At 43.9% G+C, this 26,154-nt stretch overlaps 2 protein-coding genes across 5 annotated transcripts in view; one reads left to right on the forward strand and one right to left on the reverse strand.

Annotated features, from left to right (window-relative positions):
- Nucleotides 1-15,940, reverse strand: cenpj (centromere protein J). Its single transcript, XM_069155035.1, has 19 exons — nt 15,827-15,940; nt 14,934-15,361; nt 14,127-14,253; nt 13,777-13,992; nt 13,467-13,605; nt 13,177-13,282; nt 11,666-12,427; nt 10,103-10,916; nt 9,710-9,842; nt 9,355-9,520; nt 8,951-9,082; nt 6,381-6,515; nt 6,018-6,117; nt 4,879-5,036; nt 4,558-4,653; nt 3,748-3,888; nt 3,237-3,321; nt 2,141-2,261; nt 1-1,341 (listed from the first exon to the last, which is right to left on the reverse strand). Exons 2-19 carry the CDS (start codon nt 15,324-15,326, stop codon nt 1,149-1,151), a joined length of 4,017 nt encoding a protein of 1,338 aa, XP_069011136.1. The 5' UTR covers nt 15,327-15,361; nt 15,827-15,940; the 3' UTR covers nt 1-1,148.
- Nucleotides 15,333-26,154, forward strand: part of ttf2 (transcription termination factor, RNA polymerase II) — a 17,417-nt gene continuing 6,595 nt past the window's right edge. The window contains exons 1-15 of one of the 4 annotated variants that reach the window (XM_069155037.1): nt 15,333-15,591; nt 15,770-15,974; nt 16,465-16,483; nt 16,795-16,900; nt 17,416-17,499; nt 17,658-17,727; nt 19,014-19,895; nt 21,214-21,334; nt 21,884-22,066; nt 22,777-22,934; nt 23,426-23,507; nt 23,992-24,117; nt 24,237-24,387; nt 25,131-25,236; nt 25,491-25,675. In XM_069155037.1, the coding sequence (XP_069011138.1) occupies nt 15,783-15,974; nt 16,465-16,483; nt 16,795-16,900; nt 17,416-17,499; nt 17,658-17,727; nt 19,014-19,895; nt 21,214-21,334; nt 21,884-22,066; nt 22,777-22,934; nt 23,426-23,507; nt 23,992-24,117; nt 24,237-24,387; nt 25,131-25,236; nt 25,491-25,675 (2,465 nt within the window). In that variant the 5' untranslated portion in view covers nt 15,333-15,591; nt 15,770-15,782. Of the gene's footprint in view, nt 15,592-15,769; nt 15,975-16,378; nt 16,484-16,794; nt 16,901-17,415; nt 17,500-17,657; nt 17,728-19,013; nt 19,896-21,213; nt 21,335-21,883; nt 22,067-22,776; nt 22,935-23,425; nt 23,508-23,991; nt 24,118-24,236; nt 24,388-25,130; nt 25,237-25,490; nt 25,676-26,154 lie in introns of all 4 variants that reach the window. The other 3 variants (XM_069155036.1, XM_069155038.1, XM_069155039.1) reach the window with 3 other exon arrangements.

The following is a 26,154-nucleotide window of genomic DNA, read 5'->3' on the forward strand; positions in this document are numbered from 1 at the left end:
TTCAAATTTATTTTATAAAAACATACACACCAAGTTAAATAAATATGTATTTCACAGTTGTACAAATTAAAATTGTTTCACACAAACACTTAAAACCCAAAAGACTTCATACACACTCGTCCTACTGGAAGCTGCTGCACAGGTGACTATTTGTTGAAGTCCTTTATGAGTCAATGGAAATGTCTTCCAGGCTGAGTTCCTCTGGAAATATTCAAACTTAGTTGGCTGTTCAGTTTATGGTTCGGATCATAAACCAGAAATATCAGGGAACATAGATTGTGTCTGTAGGACTGAAGAAGGATGGAACGTTTTAGACCTGAAACAACCTTTGAAACATCAAAGTGACCTGTGAGGATCGCTCGCAAACAAAGTTTCTGTTTAAGACTTAATTTGAAGTCTGAACAAATACGTTTCGTACTTTTCCTCACAAAACATCTGTGAAGCCATTTTTCTTCCATATATTTAACCTGCGTTGTTTCTGTTCCTGTTTGTGTTGCTGACGCATCACCACAGCAAACAAACAGCAAAACAAAGTGGAAGGAAACGAGGCAGAATGGAAACTTTTTTTTTTTTTTTTTTAAACAGCTTTGCAGGTGTTTTATGGGGAACCAAATGTGTTCAAAAATACTAAATTAAAAAAAAGAATATTGGTTTGTTTACGAGGAAACTCCAAAGAGGGCTTTTGTCTGTCGGCAACACGCTGACTGCAGTTCAGCTCCAGTCGTGATGTCGTGATGTCGACCCGACAACCGGCAGACTCAACTTTCCCTCTTTAAAATACAAACGAGTCACAAACACGCTCACGACATTCTGTTGCTTTGCTTCGACTTTTGGCAACAAGTTCAAGTTTTTCAGGATCAACTTTGAAATTTTGGGAAACGCGCTTCCGCCTGGACGAGAGTTTGACGAGTCGACCGTCGGCTGCGAGCTGAACGACGCTACGGGCTCAAAGTCCAGCCGGCGGCCACGCCGGACAGTCCCGTGTCAATCCTCTCGCCTCAATAAGTGGAACGTCCTTTAAGGAGTGATCTGAAACAGGAGCCCTGACAGCTGCCCGAGGGACACGAAGGATTACCGCGAGTCTCTGTCGCAGATGTCCCCCGGGACCCCGAATGAACCCGTTCACGTGTGGTTACGATGCGCCGCGTCTACGCCATGTTGTCCGCGATCACGTTTCCGTCTCTGTCTTTGATCCGCAGCCGTCCGGTGTGGTAGCGGGTCTCCTGCCTGCCGTCGCTGTAGACCGTCTTGACGGTGCCGTCCGGATACTCCCGTCTCTTGTATCCGGCCGTGTGGATCTCCTTCTGGCCCGTGTTGAAAAGGATCTCTTTGGTGCCGTCGCTGAGGGAAACGTTCACACGCAGTTAAAGTGTTCATTTCAATCTCAGCGGGTGGAAATGTTTCGCTTCTTTCCGGAGACCAACCACGAGGCGGGTGATGGACGGGTCCAACAGCACCACCCGAACTGGCTGCTATCATATTGGTCCTTTTTTTGGAAACAAACATGTGCTGCTTCCACCTCGTCCTCGCGCACCTCATATTTATTAACAATTTGTTTTCGTTTTGTACTTTTTAGATTTCTTTTGACAAAACTGTTCATCCGACGAGCAAGAAAAGGATCGGCACAATAACTCATCATGACAAAAATCATCAGTCGCCGCCCAAATACCAAAACAACAAAATATTAGATTAATATACATGAGGTGGTTTAGTCCAGTGGTTCTCAACATAAGGCTCAGACCCCTCCGAACTGACGGGAAAGAAAGAAGGACTGACAGTCCTGCTACACCGAGTTTGGAGTTCTTTGCATTTTTGTGAAATATTAGAGGAGCTGAACTCATAAAGATAAAAGCATCAAATGTATGTTTAGATGAGACGCGTCTCTCTGCTGGCGTAAAATATCAAACATTACAACGGACGAGCTTTTGTAACGGAAAGCCACAAAAAGTTGGGGTTTAATTCATCATAATAATAATAATAATAATAATAATAATGTGCTGCGTGATGAGAAGTCACCAGTAGATAACAGCTGCAGTCCAGTAAAAGAACAAAAATGTTTCATATTTACAACCAACATTACCATCAGAGGCCATGTGTGTGTGTGTGGGGGGGGGGGGGGGAGGAGGGGGTCTGTACTTACGGGTTGACCTGTATGACGGTGCCGTCGGTCAGCACGCTCTCCTCCCTGCCGCCGGGGTAAATGTTCTTCACCGTCTGGTCTGGGAAGGTGATTTCTTTACGGCCGTCTGGAAAATGTTTCTCTGGAGCGGAAATAAAAGACAATAATGTTGTAAAATATGCAGATTGTCTGCCGGATGATTTGATGACCTTGGCTGCGACAACTTTCAGTAAGCGAGTGCAGTTTGGTGGTAATTCTATTTCATGTTACTTCTTATTTTTACTTTATTACAGAGAGATTTTATACTTCTGACTCTAACTAACTTTTAAGTAGCAGCTGTTGTTACTTTGCAGCCAAACGTTAAAACAACCAAATATAGTCGTCTATGAAACATTACTGGAGATATGAAGCCCGACTTTCACCATCTGCATATCGACTGGTTACTGATTCCACACTGATGCATAATATAAAGTTTATATAATATTATTCATATTGAGCTGCAGTGATTCATGACAAAATAAAGTCTTTTTTTTTTTATTAAAAAAAAAAGGGCAAAATTTAGTGGCTCCATCCTCACCTGTATATTCTTTTTAGTCTTACTGATACTGAATATTCTTGGTTTTAGGAGTAATTATCAGTCTGGTGTCTGATCAATAATGAAAATAATCACTCGTCACAGCCCTATAGGATCATAATTTAGTAAAGTCTTTTGAAATTGTCCACGTCTCCAAACGGAGTACTTTTAATATTGTAAATATATTTTAATGCTAATTATGTACTTCTACATGAAAATAAACGAAAGCACGACGGCAGCAGTATTTCCACGGTGCGGTATCAACTACTTTTAAATAAGTGATCCTCCATCATTACAGATAATAATATTTATCCTGTTTATTGCCCTCAAAAAAATAAAAGACTTGAAAGTGTGTGAATCGGTGAGTTAAGTTGTCGCTGCTCTGCTGCGGAGGAAGTCCTGAGTGGTTCTCCTCTAACAAGACAGCGGGGTTGAATCAAAAAGGCCGTCTTCAGACCGACGTGACCGGACGGAGACGCGGGTCGACTCCTCGCCGCCGGCGTCTGGTGACGACGATGTCGCCGCTTCCTCCTCCGCTCTCACCTGTCTGGCTGTTGGGGAAGTGAAGGACCTCGATGCCGTCCGGGTAGGTGATGTGTGTCGTCTGGGCGTCAGCGTAGTGGTAGATCTGAGCAGGAGCAGCAGCCGTCAGGCGTCACAAAAGAGCCAAGAAAACAAAAAGGTGAACCATTCAACGGTGATTCTTAAATTGAATCCCATTCAGATTCTTCCTGTTTCCAACTGTTCTCTCTGCAGGTGGAGTTCGTCAAGCTTAAAGGTGAAAATACAAATTCAACATTGTTCTTTTTTGAAATAATAAACAGACCGACTCTCCTTTAGCCACATTGCAAAATACTACCAAGTCATGAAAGGACCATAAAATGTATATTCAGCCTTATTATAAAATGTGAAGCAGATTGTAGTGAGTCTCATCTATCCAACAACTTGACTTCACGACACACAATCAACCGTCCGGCCGTCACTTCGTCTCATTCTGCTGCTACAACTCGTGATTTGCTCGGTTTCCATATGACAGGCCGGTCTGAGATCTCACCACTCTCTGGTCAGCCGTGATCCGTTTGGTGTCTCCGTTGAAGAAGGTGACCTTGACGGACACTCCGTCTGCCGACACCTCCTTCCTGGTCCCGTTGGGGAAGACGATGAGGCGATCGCCGCCAGCCGCCACCTTCTCCACCTGCGAGGTCAGAACCGGGATCTGCGTCAGCGGCTCGTAGCCGACGTCAACTTCTACACACTGAGGCTGGCAGAGGAACTATGAGGTCGGTGAACACGGTGAACACGGTGAACGGTGTACCGCTCCTTTATACTCGCTGTTTTTATCTTCAGCACTGTGTCCTGGTTCTCTGGAGGGTTTTTTGTGATTGTTGCAATCACAATACGGGAGTTTATTTTGTGGTAAAACTTCAAAACAACCTTTTTTTTTAAACAACTACCTAACAAATAGTAATTTATAATCACTTCCTTTGATAATCAGCATATTTAGTTCTCATTCAAAGAGCAGCTGACTTTAAGTTACAAAAGAAATGATGCAGCTTTACTAACGTGTAATATGGAGCACACAGGCTACAGCTTCACAACAAACTGTATGATTAGATTGATGCAGACAAGCGTGATGATTGGTCGCCTCATTTTAATGATAAGAGCTTATTTCCATGAAATAACTTCACTCCCTGTTTTGATTTCAAATTGACCGAGAGTCAGTGAGGAGTTGGAGATGTTGGTAGTTGTTCTTGGACAGCTTTACTTTGTGCTTTGTTCATCTTCTGTCTGCTGGCTCACGTTAACACACATTCTCCAGGACTTGATGTTCTGTTGAAGCTCATCATCGTGGTCTCGGACTCACCTTGCCGTCAGGATGCGTGATGACCTCCCGGGCCGATTCTGGTTCCGACTCTTCGGCCTCGCTGCGCTCTGGTTCATTTGGCAGAGAATCTCTTTTCTGTGATGTGAAGATGTGGAAAAAAACAAACAGTCAATGATTAACCGGGGCGGTAAAGACTGAGCCCTGTGATACAGAGCAAGACGTTCAAACAGGCTTCCTCGGTCCACATCTCCGAACAGGAAAGAGGCTTCGACATGTGAGCGTCGGGACGGATCGGTGAGCACACGGTCCGAAAAGGGACTGGAGCTGGAGGTTAGCTTCAGATAGCATGCTGCGTCCTACCAGAGAGCGGGGGTGTGATTCTTCTTGGTTCGGTGGGGGTTCCTGACTCTGGCTGGCAGGTGTTGACCTCTCCTCTGTCTTCCTGCTGAGTAACGAGGGAGAGGAGGAGGAGGAGGAGGCTGGCTCCGATGGCCTCCTTAGGCTGCTCTTCATCCCTGCTGTCAATCACAAAACGCAAAACTTGGAGCCAAAACAATTTGTGGTCATTTTGTAGTGTGAAGATTCAGAGTCGGTGTCGTCATCGGAACGTTTTCACGTTGATTGTCGAGATGAAAACTGAATGTGGGACAACAGATTTTGCAGCCTGCAGGGTTTTTATGAGACTCCTGCTTTCCCTGTTTTGTATTGTAGAATATTGAATCAAACAACCGCAGTCAATGGCACAAAGAGTCATAATTATTGAAATCAAGAAAAGCCCTTCTAAAAGTGAGATTATAAAACCCAACATGTTTCTGACTGGCTCCTCAGACACATTTAAACCTGCTATTGTTGATTTATTGGACCCTGGAAACATGACAAACTCAGTGCTAACCTCTTCAAACATTAACATTGTCATGTTCGTGTCCACCTGTTCAGTGACGGTTTTAGATTTCTGCCTCTACAGCTGTTTAATGCTGTCAGATGTCCTGCAGAGAACAGCTGCCTGCTGAGGCAGAAATGAACAATGTGAGCACAGCAGGACTGAAGTTGTGAGCTGGAGAGCCCAAAACAATAAGGAGCTGAAAGTCAACATTAAACTTCAGAGGAGCTGCAGAGTTGTCTGTTGGTTCAGATTCATTCTTTTGCTCGCAGCAGCTTTGCAGAGTTTTCGCTTCCGTACGAGTCGAACAGCCGCCTCGGATCCTTCAGCGGGACCCGTCCTACGTCCCGGCTCAAGACTAAAGGGGAGCAGGCTTTCACTATCGCGGCCTGGACCTCCCCGCCTGACGGTCTGAGACTTACAGAATCACTGACACTTTTAAATCACTTCAAAATATCATCTTTTTAAAAAGGTTGCTTCATAAATGTCCTGCTGGAAACCAGTATTTGGTTTTCTCCTCAAAACAAAGCACCTGATGAAGTCACAGGTCAGCGAAAACCTGCAACTCTAAAAGCTCCATTTTTTTTTTGGAAGTGAGAATGAAAAGTGTTGCGTTTACGTGCAGCGCTCTGACTGCTCTCCCGGGAGTTTCCTCTGGTGGCTGCAGACGTGCTGCTCTGTGGAGGGCTGCTGCTGCTTCCTCTGGTGTCCAGAGGAGTCTGAAAACACAAAGAGGTTCTCGTGTTCTGCTGAGAGGAAACAATCTGCCGAGGTAATCGGAGTCCCGCACAGTAAATGAATGACTACGTGAATTACACTGGAAAAAGAAATCCTTATTGGGACGTGGTGTTGAATTCAGGTTGTGTTTTTGCGATCATCCAGTGGAAAGGTGTGATAGATAGTGTGAACTATAGATATTAAACAACAGGAATATAATCAATAACAAATAAATACATTTAAAAAAATTAAAAAACAGGCTTACAGCAAACGTAACTCCTTTGGTCCCAGATGACACGTTGTTCTCAAACATTCTGGGAGCGTCTTTAGTATCCGAGTCCTCTGCAGTCACCGTGTTTTTCTTCCAGGCACTGAGGCGCAGCTTTTCCAACATACGAATCTTATAAAATAAAGAAAAAAAAACTCAATATACACTGCTCCAAAAAATGAAGGGAACACTTAAACAACACATCCTAGATCTCAATGAATGAAATATTCTCGTTGAAATCTTTATTCATTACATAGTGGAATGTGTTGAGAACAAAATAACAAGAATGATCAATGGAAATCAAAATCATTATCTCATGGAGGTCTGGATTCAGAATCATACTGAAAATAAAAGTGGAAAAAATCAGATCACAGGCTGATCCAACTTCTGTGGAAATTCCTCAAGACAAGTCCAAATGAGTCTCAGTAGTGTGTGTGGCCTCCACGTGCCTGTATCACTCCCTACAACGCCTGGGCATGCTCCTGATGAGACCACGGATGTTCTCCTGAGGGATCTCCTCCCAGACCTGGATCAAAGCATCAGTCCACTCCTGGACAGTCTGTTGTGCGACGTGGTGTCGGTGGACGGAACGAGACACGATGTCCCAGATGTGCTGGATTGGATTCAGGTCTGGGGAACGGGCGGGCCGGTCCATAGCATCGATGCCTTCATCATGCAGGAACTGATGACACACTCCAGCCACATGAGGCCGAGCATTGTCCTGCATCAGAAGGAACCCAGGGTCCACTGCACCAGCATATGGTCTTCAACGGGTCTGAGGATCTCATCCTGGTACCTAATGACAGTCAGGGTACCTCTGGCTAGCACATGGAGGGCTGTGCGGCCCTCTAAAGAAATGCCTCCCCAGACCGTCGCTGACCCACCGCCAAACCGGTCCCGCTGGAGGATGTTGCAGGCAGCAGAACGTTCTCCACGGCGTCTCCAGACTCCGTCACGTCTGTCACATGTGCTCAGTGTGAACCTGCTCTCATCCGTGAAGACCACAGGGCGCCGACGGAGAAGCTGCCAATCTTGGTGTTCTCTGGCAAAGTCCAATCACCCTGCACGGTGTTGGGCTGTAAGCACAGACCCCACTTGTGGACGTCGGGCCCTCGTACCGCCCTCATGGAGTCTGTTTCTGACAGTTTGAGCAGAAACATGCACATTAGTGGCCTGCTGGAGGTCATTTTGTAGGGCTCTGGCAGCGCTCCTCCTGTTCCTCCTTGCACAAAGGAGCAGATAGCAGTCCTGCTGCTGGGTTGTTGTCCTCCTACGGCCCCCTCCACGTCTCCCGGTATGTCCTCTGTCCTCTTGACACTGTGCTGACAGACACAGCAAACCTTCTTGCACAGCGTGCATTGATGTGCCATCCTGGATGAGCTGCACTACCTGATCAACTTCTGTGGGTTGTAGACACCTCATGCGACCTCTAGTGGTGAGAGCACTGGCAAAATGCAAAAGTGACCAAAAATCATCCAGAAAGGACGAGGACAGAGAAATGGTCTGTGGTCACCACCTGCAGAACCGTTCCTTTATAGGGTTGTCTTGATAATTGCCTCATTTCCACCTGTTGTTTGTTCCATTTGCACAACAGCAGGTGAAGTTGATTCACAATCAGTGTTGATCCTAACTGGACAGGTTGATTTCCCAGAAGTGGGATTGACTTGAAGTTACATTGTGTTGTTTAAGTGTTCCCTTTATCTTTTTGAGCAGTGTATAATAACAAACTTTTTTGTTTTTGAATAATACACCTTTTTTCACTGCCACTACCCACTCGACTCGCCTTTTTATTTCCATCGGGCAAAGGTTGTGGATAGTTCCCGGTACTATTTTTGATGCCACCTCTGTTGATGTTCCAAACGAGAGGCGCTGGTTCTGAACATTGCCGTGACAACACAGCAGACCGCTGACTGGTCAGAGAGAATCCTCACAATCACTGACTGACTTTGTGCGCAAAACACGACTTTCTGCACAAATCCGCTGCTGTTAACCAAACTTTGATGGCGGCTGTCGTTTTTTTTTAATTCACTGGATTATTTGAGGAAGGACAACCAGCAAAGCCACGCTGTGGAGAGAAGATCGAGCAAGTGTGTGTGTAGCCTTGAAGGTGACATCATGGCGGTCTGAAGCTGTGTCACTATGGTAACGATGCTACTGCCTGCAGTGGAAAACTAAATCCAGAGAAGTACTTGGCACCAAAGTGAGTAACGGCAGTACTAGCAGTGGAAAAAGGCCACATTCACAAGAAGAAGTGATCTGGACGATGACATCTGATCTTCAGGCCTTTCCACGAGGTAAAAAGAGACGTTTCTGTCATCTGGATTTTGCCCACATTGTGATTGGACTTCAGTATTAGTCAGGAGGGGCTAACATGCTCATATCAACAGACAGGAAAGGACTGGAAGAGAACGAGCTGAGGAAGAAGCCGTTAGGAGGCCTTTCAACTTGCTGTTTTAGGAATGTAGTCACACTTTACAGAGATCTGATCACAATCCCAGCACCCGACATTCACGTGTGTTTTGTACCCAGATACAGATTGTATTTTAAAGCGAGGTTGAATGAGGCACCTCGTCCCGCAGAGAGCTGTTCTCCTGGCAGAGGGAGTCCATCTGCTGTCTCAGCCGGATCCGAGTGGACGACCAGCGACTCTCTCTTCTCCTCAGCTCGTCCTGCAGGGAGCTCAGCTGCTGCTTCAGCATCTGATGTGAAGGACAAGGACAGAATAAAGGAGTGTTTCAACATTTAACACGTTAATATCCGCTTCTTGTGGCCATGTTTTGTTTTTGGAGCACAGCATGAAGTGATTAGATATGTACGATAAAACATGGTCAAGACCGGGGTAACGAACAGTTCCAGCAGCTACAATAAATATATCTGAATTCATGTTTTGAGGGATGAGTACGTAAAGCCCACAAACAGCCACGTATTAGCACTTGAATTGCAGCCGTGGTCGTAGTTTTGTCAGCTCCACCTGGATTTCCTCTCGCTCCCTCTTGTCCGGTATGGCTCTGGCGGCTGACGCGTGCTTCTCAAACAGTTTGCGCTCCTTCTGCAACTTCCTGTTCTCCTCTTTTTTGTATTCCTCAAACTTAGCCAGCTCCTCCGTTGTTGTATGCTCAAACTCCAAACGCTCTTTCCTGCAAAGCAACACAAAATGTTTCCACCCAGAGAAAGACACCCGTGTTCAAGAAATGATCACGCAGGGTCTCTACTTTTTGTACAAAACATTTTATTCCCAGACATTTCTGGAACAGTTCATGAGTATTTTAAAAACCTACATATACATTTGCTGCGCTGAATTGTTTCAGTGCCGACAGACATCTCACCTGAGATTCTCCTGGCTCTTCTCGTTCTCCTGTCTGAGTTTGGTGAGAGCAGCATTCTCCTTCTTAAATCTCTCGATCTCAATCTCCAGCTCCACCAGTCGCTCCCGGAGCTGTCTGGACTGGACCTGCTGGCCTGGGGACAAGGACACACACACACACACACATTGAAAAGTAATAATGATAAGCAGCAGTGAAATATCTGATTCCTAACTGCCTTATAACCTTGAGTGCTGATCTGTGACTATTTCTGGCCACATCGAATCAAACTAACTCAGGAAAGTGACCCTGTCAGGTTTTACAGCATCAAGATGAAGTAGATAAAGGGCAGAGTTGTCGACATGCTGAAATGATAACTTTAATAGAAGTCATAATCACAGCGAGCATTTGTCTAACCTGTCTCGTCCTCTGGCTTTTTGGACTCAACTGGAGCTGCAGGTGGAGCAGGGAGAGGTGCATTCTGGGCTTTTGGCTTCAGCGAGGGGAACAACCTCGTCATGAGCTGGGAGGCAGGAGGAGGATCAGGCTCTGGATTCACTGAACTCTTTTCCATCTGTGCAGCTTTGCTCACTGCCACCTTCCTCAGCAGAGTCCTGTCCGGTGCCGGAACCTCATCGGCCGTCGGCTTGGAAACCGGTCCGACTCCTCCGCCGTCGTCGGCGGTGCCTGCGACGGCGTCCTCCAGGTCGTTCCATGTGTCGTCGTCGTCGAACACAACTCTCCTCGGCCCTCCGTCTCCGTTCTCTACCAGAGTGGAGTCGTCTGCGTTGCTGAGGACGCCGTCGCTGTCCCCTTCGTCCTCTCGTGTCACATCTGAAGCTGAATCCCTGAAACTGTCCTCGTCTTGATAAGACCGCTTGTCATAAGGTGGGTTCATTGGTGCAGGGAAGAAAAGGGTGCTTTTGACCACGACTTCCTGGTCTCCGAATTCGGAGTCCGCACAGGATGACATGTCAGAGACGTCCTGCTTGTCTTCTCTCTCGCTGTCCTGTCCCTCCTCATCCTCAGTGCTCACTTTTCTCTTCAGTGTATCATCTCTTATCGTCACCACAGAACTGCTCTGGCATGCCGACCCGCCACGGTTCCCGGCACCGCTGCTCCCCTGTGGGGCACATCTGGAAGGTGACTTGATGGGGGTGGAGGAGAGCCGCCGCTGGTGGAGCCCCCGGGCAGCCTGCTGCTTCCAGTGCTGCTTGTCCATCTGAAGAATCTGCAAGTACAGAACAGAGTCTTTCAAATCACACGGTTTTAAAGTCAAACATTCAGAATAACAGGATAGGATGAGACCGGGAGAAGTCGGAGCTGTAATTATGCACCGTCGGCATTCATTCCTTTAAATGATCCGAGCTCTCTGCAATCCCCATGTTGCAGGAAAATGTCTCTGTTACTGTCAGGAATGGTTGTTTATTGCATTTTGTTACATTTAAAATGCAATAAACAATAATGGCATTTTCTTAGTCCTGAGGAGAGAGACATGGGTCATGACATGTAACAAAGGTGTCCTGCTATACATGTGGGTGTTGTGACTCACGGTCGGTGCCTTAACTTCTTGGCCCCAAGAAATGGTGATTTCTTAAGATTGCAATAGTGTTTGGCCACTTGGGAGCAGAAGAATTACAAATAAATTACACTGATGCAAACAGTGAGACTTCATTAAAACAGCCCAAACAAGGAGCTGCAAAATGCCATTCATTCTTAAGGCTATTTGCAAATCCAATGCCATCTTTTGTCATTATAAAAATATTGATTAAAGCCACTTTTAAGGAGCACTGCATACTAGCTTCAGAAATCAGCATGATTTGGAAACAAAATCTAACCCTTGGGCAAGGCATTCAAACATTTCATACAATAAGGCATTTGCCTTCATTTTGAATGAGCAGAACTGTAAGAATTATTTCATAATCTGAGAATAAATCCCTGATTAAAGCACAGGGGTCACTATTGAGTTAAGTACAGCACCTTTATGACAAACGAGGAGTTGGACGAGAAGGAAAGCTCCTCGGCCGCCTGCTCCAGCAGCTCAAACTCTCCCAGCTCCATGTTGTCCAGCTGCCGGTCGCTCTCCCAGTGATGGAGCTTCTCCTGGAACGACAGCTCGAAGGAATCCCGCGGAGCTCCGCCTCCTCCGTCGGACCTCGCTGTCCTTTCTGTTACTTCCACTTTTGAACCACAACTTCTCTCTGTAGCGGCGTCATGTTCAACTCTCTCTGGCCCCACTAACATGCCCACCTGTTTGGTTACAGGGTTGGGCTGCTGACCAGGGTTCCTCAGGGTCTGAACTGACAGACCTACTTTCCTGTTATTCGGCTCCTTTACTTGTCCCAGCTGATGTTGTTTGGTTTGTCTGCCCTCTGGGTCACTTTGAAGAGACTCCGTGTTCTGTCTTTGAAGACAACCCAAAACCTTCGTCCGTGCTGTCTTACTCTCCGCTCTGATGTCCTGAGGTGGCGAGCCGAGTCCCCTCAATCGGTTTTCCTTGTTGAAGATGGCAGTTTTACGTTGGACGGCCGGCCGCGGGACACCGTTTACACTACTTCTCTGGATGGATGCAGGCTCCGAGTTGCTGCGGGAGATTACTCGCGGTTGTAGTTTGGGGTCCTTCTTCACCTCCGTTTTTTTTAACGTAGCTTTACGATTGTTGGTAAATCTAGAGAGCCCCTGGCCTCGCTTCAGAAAGGCCCTCTTGGGAGGGGCTTGAACGGCTCCAGCTCCATCTGGGCTCTGTTACGGTGAGAAAACACAATGTGAAGGAAATGTGCATTTAAAGCTTTGTTGTAATTGTAACCATATTGTAGCAACTCTGAAGCCTCGGAGGTCAAAGCTTCCTTGAATCCACCAATATGGAGCACATTACAATATGACAATAACACAGCCAGTCTGGATTAAGATCGTCACTGACGCTGTGCTATAAATCTGATTTACGGGTGATAATTTGTGGGCAACGGGACAGGATTTCAGTTTGTAGTCTATTTGCAGTCCAAGTGGTATTGTCCAATCATGTTTGGGCAGGCTTTACAGGAAAACAGTCAGTGAGGGGAGCAAAAGAAGCTTAAAACATTGGCTGAAAAGTAATCTCAGACCATCGGCTATCATCCAAAGATGATTCATCTTTTCATTAGCTTGGTTGTTGTGGTTTTAGTGTTGATGGAGTGAAAAGTAGCTACTTGTGAAACTGGTTGTACACGTCGTCTCTAAACTCCAGCTCCGTTCTCGTGTCTCAGGTTGCTGATCGAACTGTAAACAACAATCAGCACACAGAAGAGGAAGTCGTGGCTCTGGATATCCACCGGCTTCACCCGATCCACTCACTTATTTGCCGTTTGCTAAATCGTCATCAGACCGATAAGCAATGGACTCAGGGGCTTGAATGAAAGGCAATCTGAGGAGCTTTTAAGAACTTTTTCCAGTGTCTTTAAGCACAGACTGATGACTTTACCAACATTTTACTGTTTTTAAGAAGAACTTCTGACCTGTTGTTGCTGGGCAGACTTCATCCTCTGCTCCTCCAGCCTCAGCTGCTCCTCCAACAACTCCTCAAAGGTCTGCTTCTGACCCCAAATACCCGGCCTTATAGGTCTGAAGAGGACGGACACACACACACACACACACACACACACACACACACACACACACACACAGAGACACATTTGTCAACAGAGACACTCACACACAACAGGAGTAAGAGCCACATTGATGTCACAGCTGCTTGTCTATGTTTAGTTTAATCTCTTCAACAATCCTCAGTTAAATCAGCATTCACCGGTCATGGAAGACTTCATCCTCTTTTCTGCTGTTATCTTCAGTCACACCATTACGTTGTATTAGCGTGTCATCGTTCTCAGGAAAATGGCGGCCATCAACACTGTGCTCCTGCTCACCTTCGCTGGAGCTCCACGTGCCTGTAGGAGACAAACAGTATTATAATTTCATACCAGTGATTTATCATCAAAATCAGAGTAGACGAGGGCTACTGTAAAAGAAACGCCCCCCCCCCCCCCCCCCCAAAACAACAACAACAACAAAAAACTGTACAGATTTGTTACTTTAAGCCCCAAAAACATTATCCTCACCCTCTTCCTCATTGTGAAACTGCTCATGGCGTTGACCATTAGATAGCTGCTCCTGTCTACTCGCTGGTGAGAGCTGCTGTTCCTGTCGGAGGCCACATGTGGAGCCCTGCGGGACCCCATGACAGCTCCTGTTGGGCCTCTCTCTGTAGTGAGAGGACCTGTGGAGTGTGTCCTCGCCCCATTCTTCATCAGACATCACTGAATTCTCTGCGTAATCTGTAACATACATTATAATCACTTCAGTTTAAGAAGCAGGGCGAACATACATGTCACTTTCCAACCTACATTTTGCATGTTGAGTGAAACTGATGATCACAACTGTAGTTTCCCTAGTCATTTCTTTTCCACACCTCCTGTGCAGTGCTGGGATCCGTTCATAATTCCCAGTAGTCTCTGCTGCTCCTCCTGGAGGCGAAGCAGCTCCTCCAGCTGATGGGATTTCAGCTGCTCCTGCATGTGCTGCTGCCATTTCCTCAACTGCCCAAACACACAATAAGATATATTGTAATGACACAACTATCTTAACTCCCACAGTGTTTTTCAGTTGGTTTAAAAGCATTTCAGCTGAACTCCTTAGACTACAATGTCCTCGACAAATGACCTGACTAATTCCCACTAATTCCACCTCAGTGTCTTCGGTTCACACAAATTAAAAGTGCTTACCGACTTCCTCACAGTCTGTTACTAGGTTAAGAGTCTTTGCAGACATAAATAGTTTTGGGTGAAAAATGCTAATAATAGCAGGGAAAGGGAAAGAGGAGCATATGATGGATGTGTGGGGGTACGTTAGGTAAAAGAAAGTAGTGATAACATCAACACAGAAGCCCATGAAGAATGACAGAAATTTCAATTTTTAGGATCAAACGTAGAAATTCAAATCAATGTGTAGCATCAGTAGTGAATATGTTGTAGGTGTCAATATCACAATGTCTGTTTAGGAACGGAAACCCAGAAGTTAGGTTGACTAGTTGATGTCCCTCTTATCAAATTGTATGGTAGTGGGAAGAGCTGTCAATTTCAAGCGTCACGGTCAAGGATGTGTTAACTATACCAGCCAGATAGTTCCCTCTAGTCCAGTCAATTAAAATACATGATTGTGTCCCAGTCCTGGCAGAGGACAGGAGACACCAGACTCTGGAAAGCAAAAGTGTCCTCACCTGATCAAGCTTCATCATAAGGGGCACCTCTTCTGGTTTGCCTGCCATCTGATCCAAACTGTCCAGCCGTCCATCTGAGTTCCTCGTCGGGACGGAGCACAACCCGTCCACCGACCTGTCAGTCCCAGCCGTGTCTCCTCCAGGTGTCTCCTCCAGCCGTGCAAACCCACCCGCGCCGTGGCAGCTGCTGTCTGCCGAGGCGGGCAGAGGGGCAAAGTCGGAGGCGAAGGAGTCGTCTGGCAGCAGGGGCGGGGATCCCACGGCCGAGGGGCCCGGCGAGGCGCCAGCCAGGACCGGGGAGGGATTGAGGATCACTCCGGCTCTGGTGCTACTTCGCATCCACCGGGTCAAGAAGTCCGCCTGCGAGGACTGGAGCCCGGCTGGAGACGACATGATGGCCCGAGCGCCTCAAAACGGGGTTTTCTAATCTGGGATTTGAACATCGGATTACGGTGACAGGTTCGGGGTTAATTACACCTTGAATAAACAGTCCGAAAGACAAAGTCGGGATTGAAAGGAAAGTGCAGACAGTGACCGGTTTAAACAGACTTGGTTGCTGCACACAAAGCGCCATCTTTAAACGTTTGGTTACTAACAGCCAACTCAACACAACTGTCGATTTTAACAGCAAACGCCTGAAACATTGAGGTGACGACACGTACGACATGTTTCTCTCAGTTTAACCAACAGTGCTCTTCGTCCATTTAGGTCAAATGTTTCATCTAACATTTAAAAGACTTCAACGTCCGTGTTTATATTTATAACCTGTTGTCGGTGAGTGACGTGTTACTAGACACACAAACACGTTTCTTTTTCTTTTCTTTTTTTTCCCTCAGGTGTTACACCGTAATGACAACAACATCTTTAAACGTGTCCAAACACATGCGGTTTACCTTTAACACGGGAGAGAAGCAGTCCTACCGGAGAGAAACCGGCGTCGGACAAACAAACATGACAGAAGTTTCGAAGTCTGCCGCCATATCAAAACAAAGCCCGCGAGAGTTACAACAACGAAGAAGAAACGCACGTGTTGCATTATGGGTAATGTAGTCTTATTTTAACACCGAGGCTTCCTTAATGTTTTTACAATTTGCCTTTTAGCTTTATAATAACGCTTATAATAAGTATAGTATAAGTAACCTACACTATGTCATAAGATTTGAAATAAATGTTTTAATCAAATATAATTTTACGAAAAACTAACTTCGTAGTATTTCCGGTTTAACCACGAGGTTTTTTTTTTCACAATAATGGATCATATGAATACAATCTGTCGTACTGGTGAGTACAAAGTTTGAACATTTTTACATTGAACATAGTTTAACATGTATTATTTATATGTCTCGTTTGTATTACTTTTCGGGCAAATATATGTGATTTTAATTTACTAATTTAAATGGCAATCTTTTAAACTGATATATTCAACCGGATGTGCTTCCTCACAGCTGCGATTGGTCGATACAAAAAAAAACGAAACGTAACGACAAATTGCAGAACCGATACTGAGCAGTGTGTTTGGACAATGGAAAAGATCGTATGTAATGTCCATGGTAAGTCGTAATAAGTTATTTATAATTCATATCTAGATATAGAATAGATAAGTAGACGTTGTGTTAAGTTTCCAGAAGTTACATTTATGTTTTGGTCCCAGAAACTGCTTGCTATATTAAAAAAAATTCCCCTCGGGGATTAATAAAGTAAATACCTACCTACCTACCATATGCATGACAAGGCAATCATATCAATGACACATGTGACATCTGCTAACTTAGGCAAGCGTAATTTTCTCGACGTATTTCCCTTGATGCCAGTATAAAGTCCATATGGTTTGTTAAGTCCCTCGACCTCTGTCCCCACACAGGCAGCGTGTGTCTGTTAAAAACAGGCGTCAGAGATGGACCAAGCAAAGGCAAGAGCTTCTACGTCTGCGTTGATAAGCAAGGCTGTGATTTCATGCAGGACGCCAGGTATTCAAATCGCCCATTTCCTCCCTTACTGAGTCCCTGTGTCCAACTGAGAGAACGACAAAGGGCTGAAATCCTCAGATCCTCCACAGTAGAGACATGAAGCTTACTATTCATCTTTATTGTTTTTGAAAAACCAGAGACGCTCCAGGGATGTTGTAGTCCCAAAGTAGGAAATGTCCAACAATCTGTAGCAGAGACACTACTCTCCTACACCGGTCTGAACTGTCTCTTTAGATTGTCTCTATTCTTTGTTTTGATCACAGAATAAATTGTGTTTTATGTGTATGACTTGGCAAAGTCCTAAGCTTCTCATAGCCACATGCTGTTATGGCTGTGGTATTTATACCAACAACCAATTTTATTCTACTTGTACATTAATGCTTAAATGCTGAGTCTGAATGAGTCTTGACTACTCAGAAATAATATTTGTTGCCATAGTAATTGGCAACAAATGGGTTTTTGCAAAGATTCATGTTCCTGTTTTTGATCTTGATTATCATTATCGTCTCCTCCAGCATCTCACCTTCCCACTGCCTCCTTCATGAAGATGCAATGGTGGAACTACAAGCTCTCAGCCACAGTCAACAGCAGGGACAAAGGTGGGATTGGAGGGGGATTGTTTTATAGTTTTCTTTTTTAACTAGTACACATAATCAAACTTTTCTGTTGACGCCTTACATAGAAATTAGACTCTTGAACAATGCATTTCGGACCGCACAGCAGCCTGGCTTTATTGTGACTCTGACTCTGTTTCCAGGTTGTTCTACCGGTGTGTTATGGGTAAGAAAGCAGGCCAGCGGTGGTGTGGAAACGTGCCTTGGACTGCAGTAAGACATATTTCACCACACACACCCTAATTTATACTTTTGGCACCATCAGTATCTGGCACTCACTAGCTCTCCTCCAGTGGTTCTCAACTGTCACCAGAAGTGGGTTGCAGGGGCATTTTGATTGGGTCGCAGTCACAGATGTGTGCGTAGAAAAATAAAGTTAAGGAAAAAAAGTCACTTAGATTTAGAAGATTTCAGAACATTTACTGCTGCATTTTTAGTTGGAAGGAAACGCATTGGTCAGGCAGCGCATGTGCAGTAGCTGTTTGTTTCAAAACTAACAACGAACCCATCAGTTGTTTGCGCTCATCCAAGCATTTTTAAACAGGTTTAGTATAAATATTTCTGCTTTTTTCATATTTCAAACAGTTCAGCTTGACAGATATTACCAGTTTAAAATTGTTTAAAAAAAATTATATGTCTGTAGTACTATTTGCACTTTTGTTGATTTTTGTTTACCTAATGTTTTTACCAGCACATTAAGGCATTTTGTATCACTTCGATTCGCTCCAAATTTTTACAAATTTGATTCAGTACTGAATGACAGAAGATAAATGTGGTTCCTGAGGCTGGAACTGTTGAGAAGCACAGATTTAAACAATATTTTTATCATTGTTGAAAAATAAGGGTAATAAATAGAAAGATATACGGCAGAGCAGTGGCGCAGTGGTTAGCGTTGTCGCCTCACAGCATGAAGGTTCCAGGTTCAAATCCGGGCCTGGGCCTTTCTTTGTGGAGTTTGCATGTTCTCCTTGACAGTGAGTTCGTGAGTTCTCTCCGGGTACTCCGGCTTCCTCTGACCATCCAAAAACATGCACCTCAGGTTAATTGGCCCTTAAGCGTGAATGGTCTTTGTTTCTGTCTGTCTCTATGTGTTGGCCCTGTGATAGACTGGTGACCTGCCTTTGCCCAAAGTGGGCAGCCCCCCTCTGACCCTGTTCAGGATAAAGTGGGTATAGATAATGGATGGAAATAGAAAAATAATGTGGAACTACAGTATTCTGCTGTTTGATTAATTCATTGTTTACAATTTTATCAATCAAAAATTACAAATATCTGATGGTGCCATGTGAAATATTCAGCAGATTAATTGATTATAGAAACATTCATTAGTTGCTGCCCTATATATGATATAGACAAAGGGTCTCAATAAAGCACTGACTTTAATTAAGAGTTAAGTCTGACTTTAATGTTTATCCCTCAGATATTGTTTTTCATCACCCACCTGAAAACTTTCCTCTGCATATTTTCTAAATGCCCGTTGTCGTCCTCCATCATTGCAGCCAGAGAAAGAGAAGAGAAGCCCTCTATGTCACACACAGCTGCAGCCCTCCTGCCTCCCACCTGTCCGAAACCCCTTTAAGGCCCCGAGCAAGACAGACAAGGACTCTGAGTGGAGGAGGATGCAGTGTCGTGGACATGACGAAAAAGATAGCGGGGCGGGTCACAAGGCTGAAGGAGGACAAAGGTGCCAAAAAGAAAATGTGGAGGACAAAGGTGCATGTGGAGGGGGAGGACAAGAGGAGGAAGGAAAGCTAAATACATCGGATACTTACCAAGGCAAACAACTTCCACCCGGGATGAAGGTAAAGAAGAGAATATCAAATGAGGAGAGCAGCAGTCCCAAAGAAAACAGTGTTGAAAAAATAACAGGAAAGACGCAAGACAAGGCTGAAAAGAACCACATCAAGCAGGGAGCAGCAGAAAAGAAGATTTCCACCTCCAGCATCAAGGCTGTTCATCCTGAGAAATCAAGTCAAACCTCCCCCGATCCTCACAAGGACTCATCCCTGCAGCCAGCTGATGGTAAAACCTGTCTGGCAAAACAAACTAACAATAAAGTAAAAGAAAGCACCTCTAAACTACCCAGCAGCAGCACCACCCAGACGTCCAGAGACTCAGTCAACACCAGGAACCCCAGATCTGACAAACCAACACAGTCAGAGTCCAGTCAAACAAAAAAACACCAAGACCACGATGATGATGATGATGATGTTGTGGTGGTGTCAGTGAAACCTGCCGTTCAGAAAACTCCTCCTGTTTCTACCGTCCAAAAGACCCTGACCACCTTCCCTGGGTTCCAGCCAACTGCTAAGGTCAAAGGTCAGGTGGCAGATCCCAAAGGGCTGCAGAGCCTGCTCACCACTCAACTCAAACAGAAGAAGGTGAGTGAAGGAGAAAGACACAATGTAAAGGGCCATACATGCACAGATGATAGCTGACCTATACTGGATTTTTGGTGCCAATTATAATAATTAAATAAAAACACTATTATGATCAATACATGTGTCTCAAACATGGTTTATTGAATCAGCTGGTAAGATCAACCCTGTTGATGTAACAGTTGGGCTCTAGTTCAGATCCTCTACAGTCCTGTAGGTGTTTCCACTCTGGTGCAGTCTAATGAAAACTACACTAACCACTGCAGCAGCCACACAGAGAACATTTTCACTGCTTTTAAAATAATAATAATAAGTATGGATTGAAATCTCAAAATATCCTCTCTCTTTATATCCTACATTTAGCACTATTTGCTACAGTAGTATATCCTGGCTCTGCACAGCTGTTGCTCAAAGCTTCCGGTTTGGCGTGACCTGACCTGACCCGTATGTTGACACAGTGAATTTAGGTCAGGTAACACCAGGTCAACACTATTAAGCTTATTAAGCAGACAGGCTGCAGAGGAAGCTAATGAAGGACAGTACAGCTAACTTTTTAAATCCAAGTTGACCTATGGATGTAATTCAAACACTGGTTAAATTTTCTATTATTCAGAAAAATGTACTGTGGTCTCCATCGTGGTATTATTGTTGACACATTAATATGCAGTACATCATGACGTATCGCTGCCTGTAGAGTATTATTGCTGGGTCAGCACAAAGAGTGAAAGTCTTAGTCTGTCACTCGCCTTAAAGTGTAAGTGTTTCAAGGAATATTGATTTATTATCGGAACATTTTTGACTGTACAGTCAACAGCTGAGGTCAACAATTAGGTTTTTTTCAGTATAGTTTATTGGGGGCCAACAGACAAAGTAGCCAGACATTTTGTCAGTGTTTTCACTCCGGTTTTTTAAGACTAAAATGGATTTATAAAACTTGTGGTTTATAGTTAAATGGAAGCAAAATGTCACACTATATACAATACTCAAATGTATGCTTTGTTTTGCACTACAATATCTAATATGTAACAGTATCCTTCACACTCATTTCTGAGATGTACTTTGGCTCTGTATTTCATATTTTACCTGCAGCAGATTTATGGAAATGATGATGTTTTGATGCAAAATATAAAAAGGGGAAACTGATTTCACCCACCTGCTGCTATCCTCTTCACTGTTCTTCATTCTTCAGTAGTACCGACCACAACACAACATCAAATATTTGGGGCAATTGTCGAGGCAGATGTTCTCTGTTAATATTTTCCAGTGTTTCCATTTGTATCTGTATCTGATTGTCTTCCTCCTTCTCTTTTCTGCTGATTAGGCCACTCTGTCCTCGGTGAATGTGGCAGCTCTGCCAGATAAAGGAGACAGGCTGAAGACACAGATCAACGAGCTGGAGGAGGCGCTGGAGTCGCTAAACCTCACTGCTGCTTCTCAGCCTGGTAAGAGATGTTAGCAGGAATAATGTCATGTTTCTTTTGTCAAGATTTCACTCCAGAGTTTTGCAGTAATTCCACTCTCGATGGGTTATTGTCTGAGACTCTGAAGTGGACATTTGGCCCTGTTTTTCCATAATTTCAAACTGGACTAACATTCTTTGGGTCTCAGACAGTTGTCGCAGAATTTATTGATAAAAACATTTAAAACTAATTCTTTTCCCAGGCTGTAAAATAAGATTTAACTGTGTTTTACATGCAGTGACAAATAAAAACACAGTGACGATCCTTCTTTAGACAATTTCTACAGTACAGAGATGAGATATGACAAATATGAGAGAAAATGTACAACTCGCACACTTCCAAGCACCAGCCACTTCCGGATTAAGCCCCGCCCACTCTGAGTACAGATACAAATTTTTAATTGGTTAAAGAAATACAGACACAGATAATGGGGTACTCGCTCGTCCCTAAGCTCTATAGTCTCGTGAAATTGTTGAATTTACATTCATGTCTGTGTCTTCTGACTAACTGTAATATATAAATGACTTTCAGAACCCCAGGATGGAGGTAACACCGGTGTTTCTGGTATCAGCAGATCTCAGATCAACCCATTCAGCCGGCAGGGAGGCACCATCCTGCTCCCGGCGCCTCCAGCCGCGGGCCCCTCCCAACACCAGGCCTCCGGCAGCTCTCTGGGGCTTCAGCTGAGCCAGGGATGCACCCAGATGTTCGGAGGTAGGCCTGATGGGGAGGTCGAAGACATTTCTGTTCATCTTTATTCGTGCATTGTTTTGGAAAACAACCTCACGGAGACAAAGACTTCAGAGGAACCAGGATCTTTATTATTGCAACAAAGATCTGAGTTAGTCTGCAGAGTAACTGAATAATTATTGATTATACATCATCTTTTATAAGGTTTAGTAGAGAACATACCTTATTACCCATCCCATACTATTGGCTTCATTTGCTTATCATGACTATACCTGATTTGGGTCGTGGCTCCGTAGAGCAGCAGTCACCTACACATGAATTGTTAAGTCAATGTCTCTGTTGGTTTTAGTTCTGGGTAAACGGAGTATTCATGTCATAGGAAGAGTCAGCCTGCTCTCTTATTACAACAAATACACACACACTGAGGATGGATTACATGAACTTTAGTTTGACATTATTAACAGTTACAAATATTTCAACAGTTTTACAATTTGATTTTTTTAGCATACAATAGCATTTTTTTTGTTCTGCCATATCAGTTGAAGCAACTCAAAACACTTATTTCAATATACAGTATTTGTAAAGTTAGTGAGAAAAAGTGGCTATTGATCCTTTCAAATTTGCTTTTATTTTCACCCTGATTTAGTTTAGTTTTCTGTGGATTGAATTCTTCTTTCACTACCTTCAGTTGTACTATGTCACATACACTAATCCTCAGGTCCTCATGTTTTCAGCAAACCCACAGGCACAGGCCTTTTATGGTGGCAGAATGACGGACAACCGTCTGCTGGCAGTGAAAAACGCCACCTGTGAGGCCATTGACCATCTTCATAAATCCCTGGAGTCCTGTCCCGACGCGGAGGCCGAGGCCCCGGATCCCAAAGGCATCAAGGTGACACACTCCCTCGGTCACTCGTCAGGTCATTCGCTCATAAAATCCGACTGTACCAATTAGATTTGGGCAAAACTTCAGTGAGTGTTGCCTGTCTTTAATATTCTTTTATATCCAGTCTATGATTCAGATTTACACTGGTCCACAGACCTATTCCTGTGCTATAATAACAGTGCCGTGGAGGAATGGTTTGCACAGTGCTCTGACCTCAACTCCATCCACCACATTTGGAATAAAATTAAACGCACACTGGTCACCGGGTCTCATCTCCCTGCATCTGTGTTGCAGCTCAATAAAGCTTTTGTGGCTGAATGGAAGAAAATCCCTGCAGCCGGGTTCAAAACTCTGATGTAACACCTGAAATCAGAAAAGTAAATTTAAATAAAAAGTTATTGCAGCAGATTTATGACCGTGGTTTTAATGTTGAAGTGTTTGATTGCACCATTATGTTCCACCAATAATATAAGCTCTTTTTCTGATTGGTTGGGCAGGTGTTGCTCCTGACCCATCAGAGGGGAGCTCTGGCCTGGCTGCTCTGGAGAGAAACGCAGAATCCTTGTGGAGGAATTCTGGGTAAGTGGACAGGTCGGGTTTTTTTTTACTTATTCATTAGTAAATAGTTTACTGATAAGAGATAAGTGTGGAATAGAGATAATATACTGTAGTAGTTTAAACTCAATTTATTTGTCTTGTTTTTCTGGCACAAAAATGACCCGTGACTCATTTTGGAAATAAGCCACTGAAGTGTATTTATTTTGAGATATTATGAGGTGCATTGCTATGGCACACTAAGTTCATTTTTTTCCTCCAAGGTATGGTGTCCTCCGCTGCTTTTCAAGGCTTTTATATACAGTCAATGGGTCAAACACAAAGAGAGAAATCAGGCCAGTCAGTTTGGTTCATTAGAAAATAGTTCAGCGACATCTAATCCGGTTAGCCAGGGAATCATTTCTGAAAAGAACGACTCAGTGGTGTGTCAGTGAAGCACCACCTTGCATTTTCTAAATTATTTCTTCTTGTGCTTGTCACTTTTTATTATTATTGTTTTTGTATTCAGCGGACGACATGGGTCTGGGGAAGACACTGACCATGATTGCTCTCATACTGGCCAAGAAGATCAAGGAAAAAGAGGAAGATAAAAAGAAGGAAGAGAAGAAGCTAGAGAGATGGATATCCAAAACTGGTGACTACATTTTGTCTCTGTTTTAGTGGGTCAGTTAAAGTAAAGCTCGATATTTTCCATGCGGTTCATATCCAACCTCTTTTTTAAATGTTTTTTTAATTTACTTGTTTATCCTGCAGACTCCAGCATTGTGGCTTCTAAAGGCACTTTGATCATCTGTCCTGCATCCCTGATTCACCACTGGAAGAAGGAGATTGAGAGACATGTGAAGACGGGGAAGCTGACTGTGTGTCTTTACCACGGGCCCAACCGCGAGAGGAGAGCCAGAGTGTGAGGGAACCACACACACATTCATATACACAAACACACACTTACCACTGTTGAGTTCTCATCTAACATTCTGTTCACTTTCTGGCTTTTGTGAGAGATTTATATTTCCTCCATCAACCAATTGGAAATTAAAATGTTCATAGAGGCCATACAAAACCACATTAGGAATATAATTATCTTTCACACAGCTCCACTGCTGACATGTCTACACACTAAGCAGTTCGGACCATCGTTAGACAAAGCATGACAATGACAAAACTTCTTGCACAACGCAAATAAATACTTCACAAACTCGTTTTGTTAGTTTTTGGGTGGGAATCATTCGTGTATTTACAACAGAGTTGTGTTCAGTGTATCAGTCCCGTCAGGAGTTCAGAGTTCTGTTGTGCTTCTATTAAAAATCTAACATGTAATTTGCAAAGTTGTATGTTGTTGATGTTTTTGTTTTTACAGAATGAATCCTATCACTTCCTATATTAAGCATACTGCACAACTGAAATGGCCAAAAGTATTTTAAGTTGCTTTTTTTAAATTTTACAAACTTAAAGAACTACATACTTCAAATTTTACAAAAAATTGTGAGTTAGAAAAGTAACTAAAAACAGCCTGTTTTTGTGCATCCAGTATGTGTTGAAGTAATATAATTAAATAAACATTTAAAACAGCTGACCTGCTGTCCTTCCGGTTCAGAGCAGATTTGAAGCACAAAAAAACTGAATCAGACTTTTGTTTCTGTCCCTCAGCCTGGCAGACTACGACGTGGTGGTGACCACATACACTCTGGTCTCTAAGGAGATTCCAGTCCAGAAGGAAGAGGCTGATAAACCCAGCAAGGATTCTGATGATGTGGTAAATACTATATCTATGGCAAAAAGTCAATTCTAATCAATGAGAGTGGAATGTATCTGAAAATATAAAGTTATACTGAAAATGCTTGCAGCTAATATATTTAGCTGTTTTATGTATATAAAAAAAAACTGTTTTATGATTATTAATTAAGATAACTTTAAAAAACCACCAATTTTGGAAACATCATTGTGATGTGTGACCTTATACACTTACACAAACACAAACTTCCCTCCCACTATTTCATCTCCCCTCAGCCGTCCCACTCGGCTCCTCTCCTGCGAGTAGCCTGGGCTCGCGTGGTTCTCGATGAAGCCCACAACATCAAAAACCCCAAAGTGCAGACCTCCATGGCGGTCTGTCAGCTGAGGGCCCGGGCCCGCTGGGCTGTGACCGGTACACCCATCCAGAACAACCTGCTGGACATGTACTCGCTGCTCAAGTAAGACAAAAATACAGAGAATACAAGAGCTTTCAAAAAAAGCTGACTGGCCAAAAGGCTTCCTCTGTTTTGCGTGTTTCTGAACGAGAGCCCTTCTATTTCCAGTGAAGCAGAAGTGTTTAGTATGAAACAAAATGTGATAGAATAAAGTCTTTAAGCAGGACAAGCTAAAATGAAGCAAATGACACGTTAATAGAATTCATTCATAATGTATTCAGGTAGAAATTGGACTTCCAGGAACTATATTGTTTTCCTCACAGTTTAGGAGTTATGACTAAAAAGTGCTTTAGAAATAGCTATAAGATAGTTAACACTTAGTGATCTCAGTTTTACAAATTCATTGAATTCATTATCACACAAATGTACAGGGGCAAAGTCATCATCTTGGTGGTAGTAATGATATTAACATTTGGAAAAAGAAAAGGCTCAACCACCGAGATGTTTATTTATTAACCAGCATTATAAACAGCCCTTTTACT

The sequence above is a fragment of the Embiotoca jacksoni genome, unplaced genomic scaffold (assembly GCF_022577435.1).
Source record: "Embiotoca jacksoni isolate LCO1_2020_lvr unplaced genomic scaffold, fEmbJac1.0.p SCAF_2, whole genome shotgun sequence".
Lineage (NCBI taxonomy): Eukaryota > Metazoa > Chordata > Actinopteri > Embiotocidae > Embiotoca > Embiotoca jacksoni.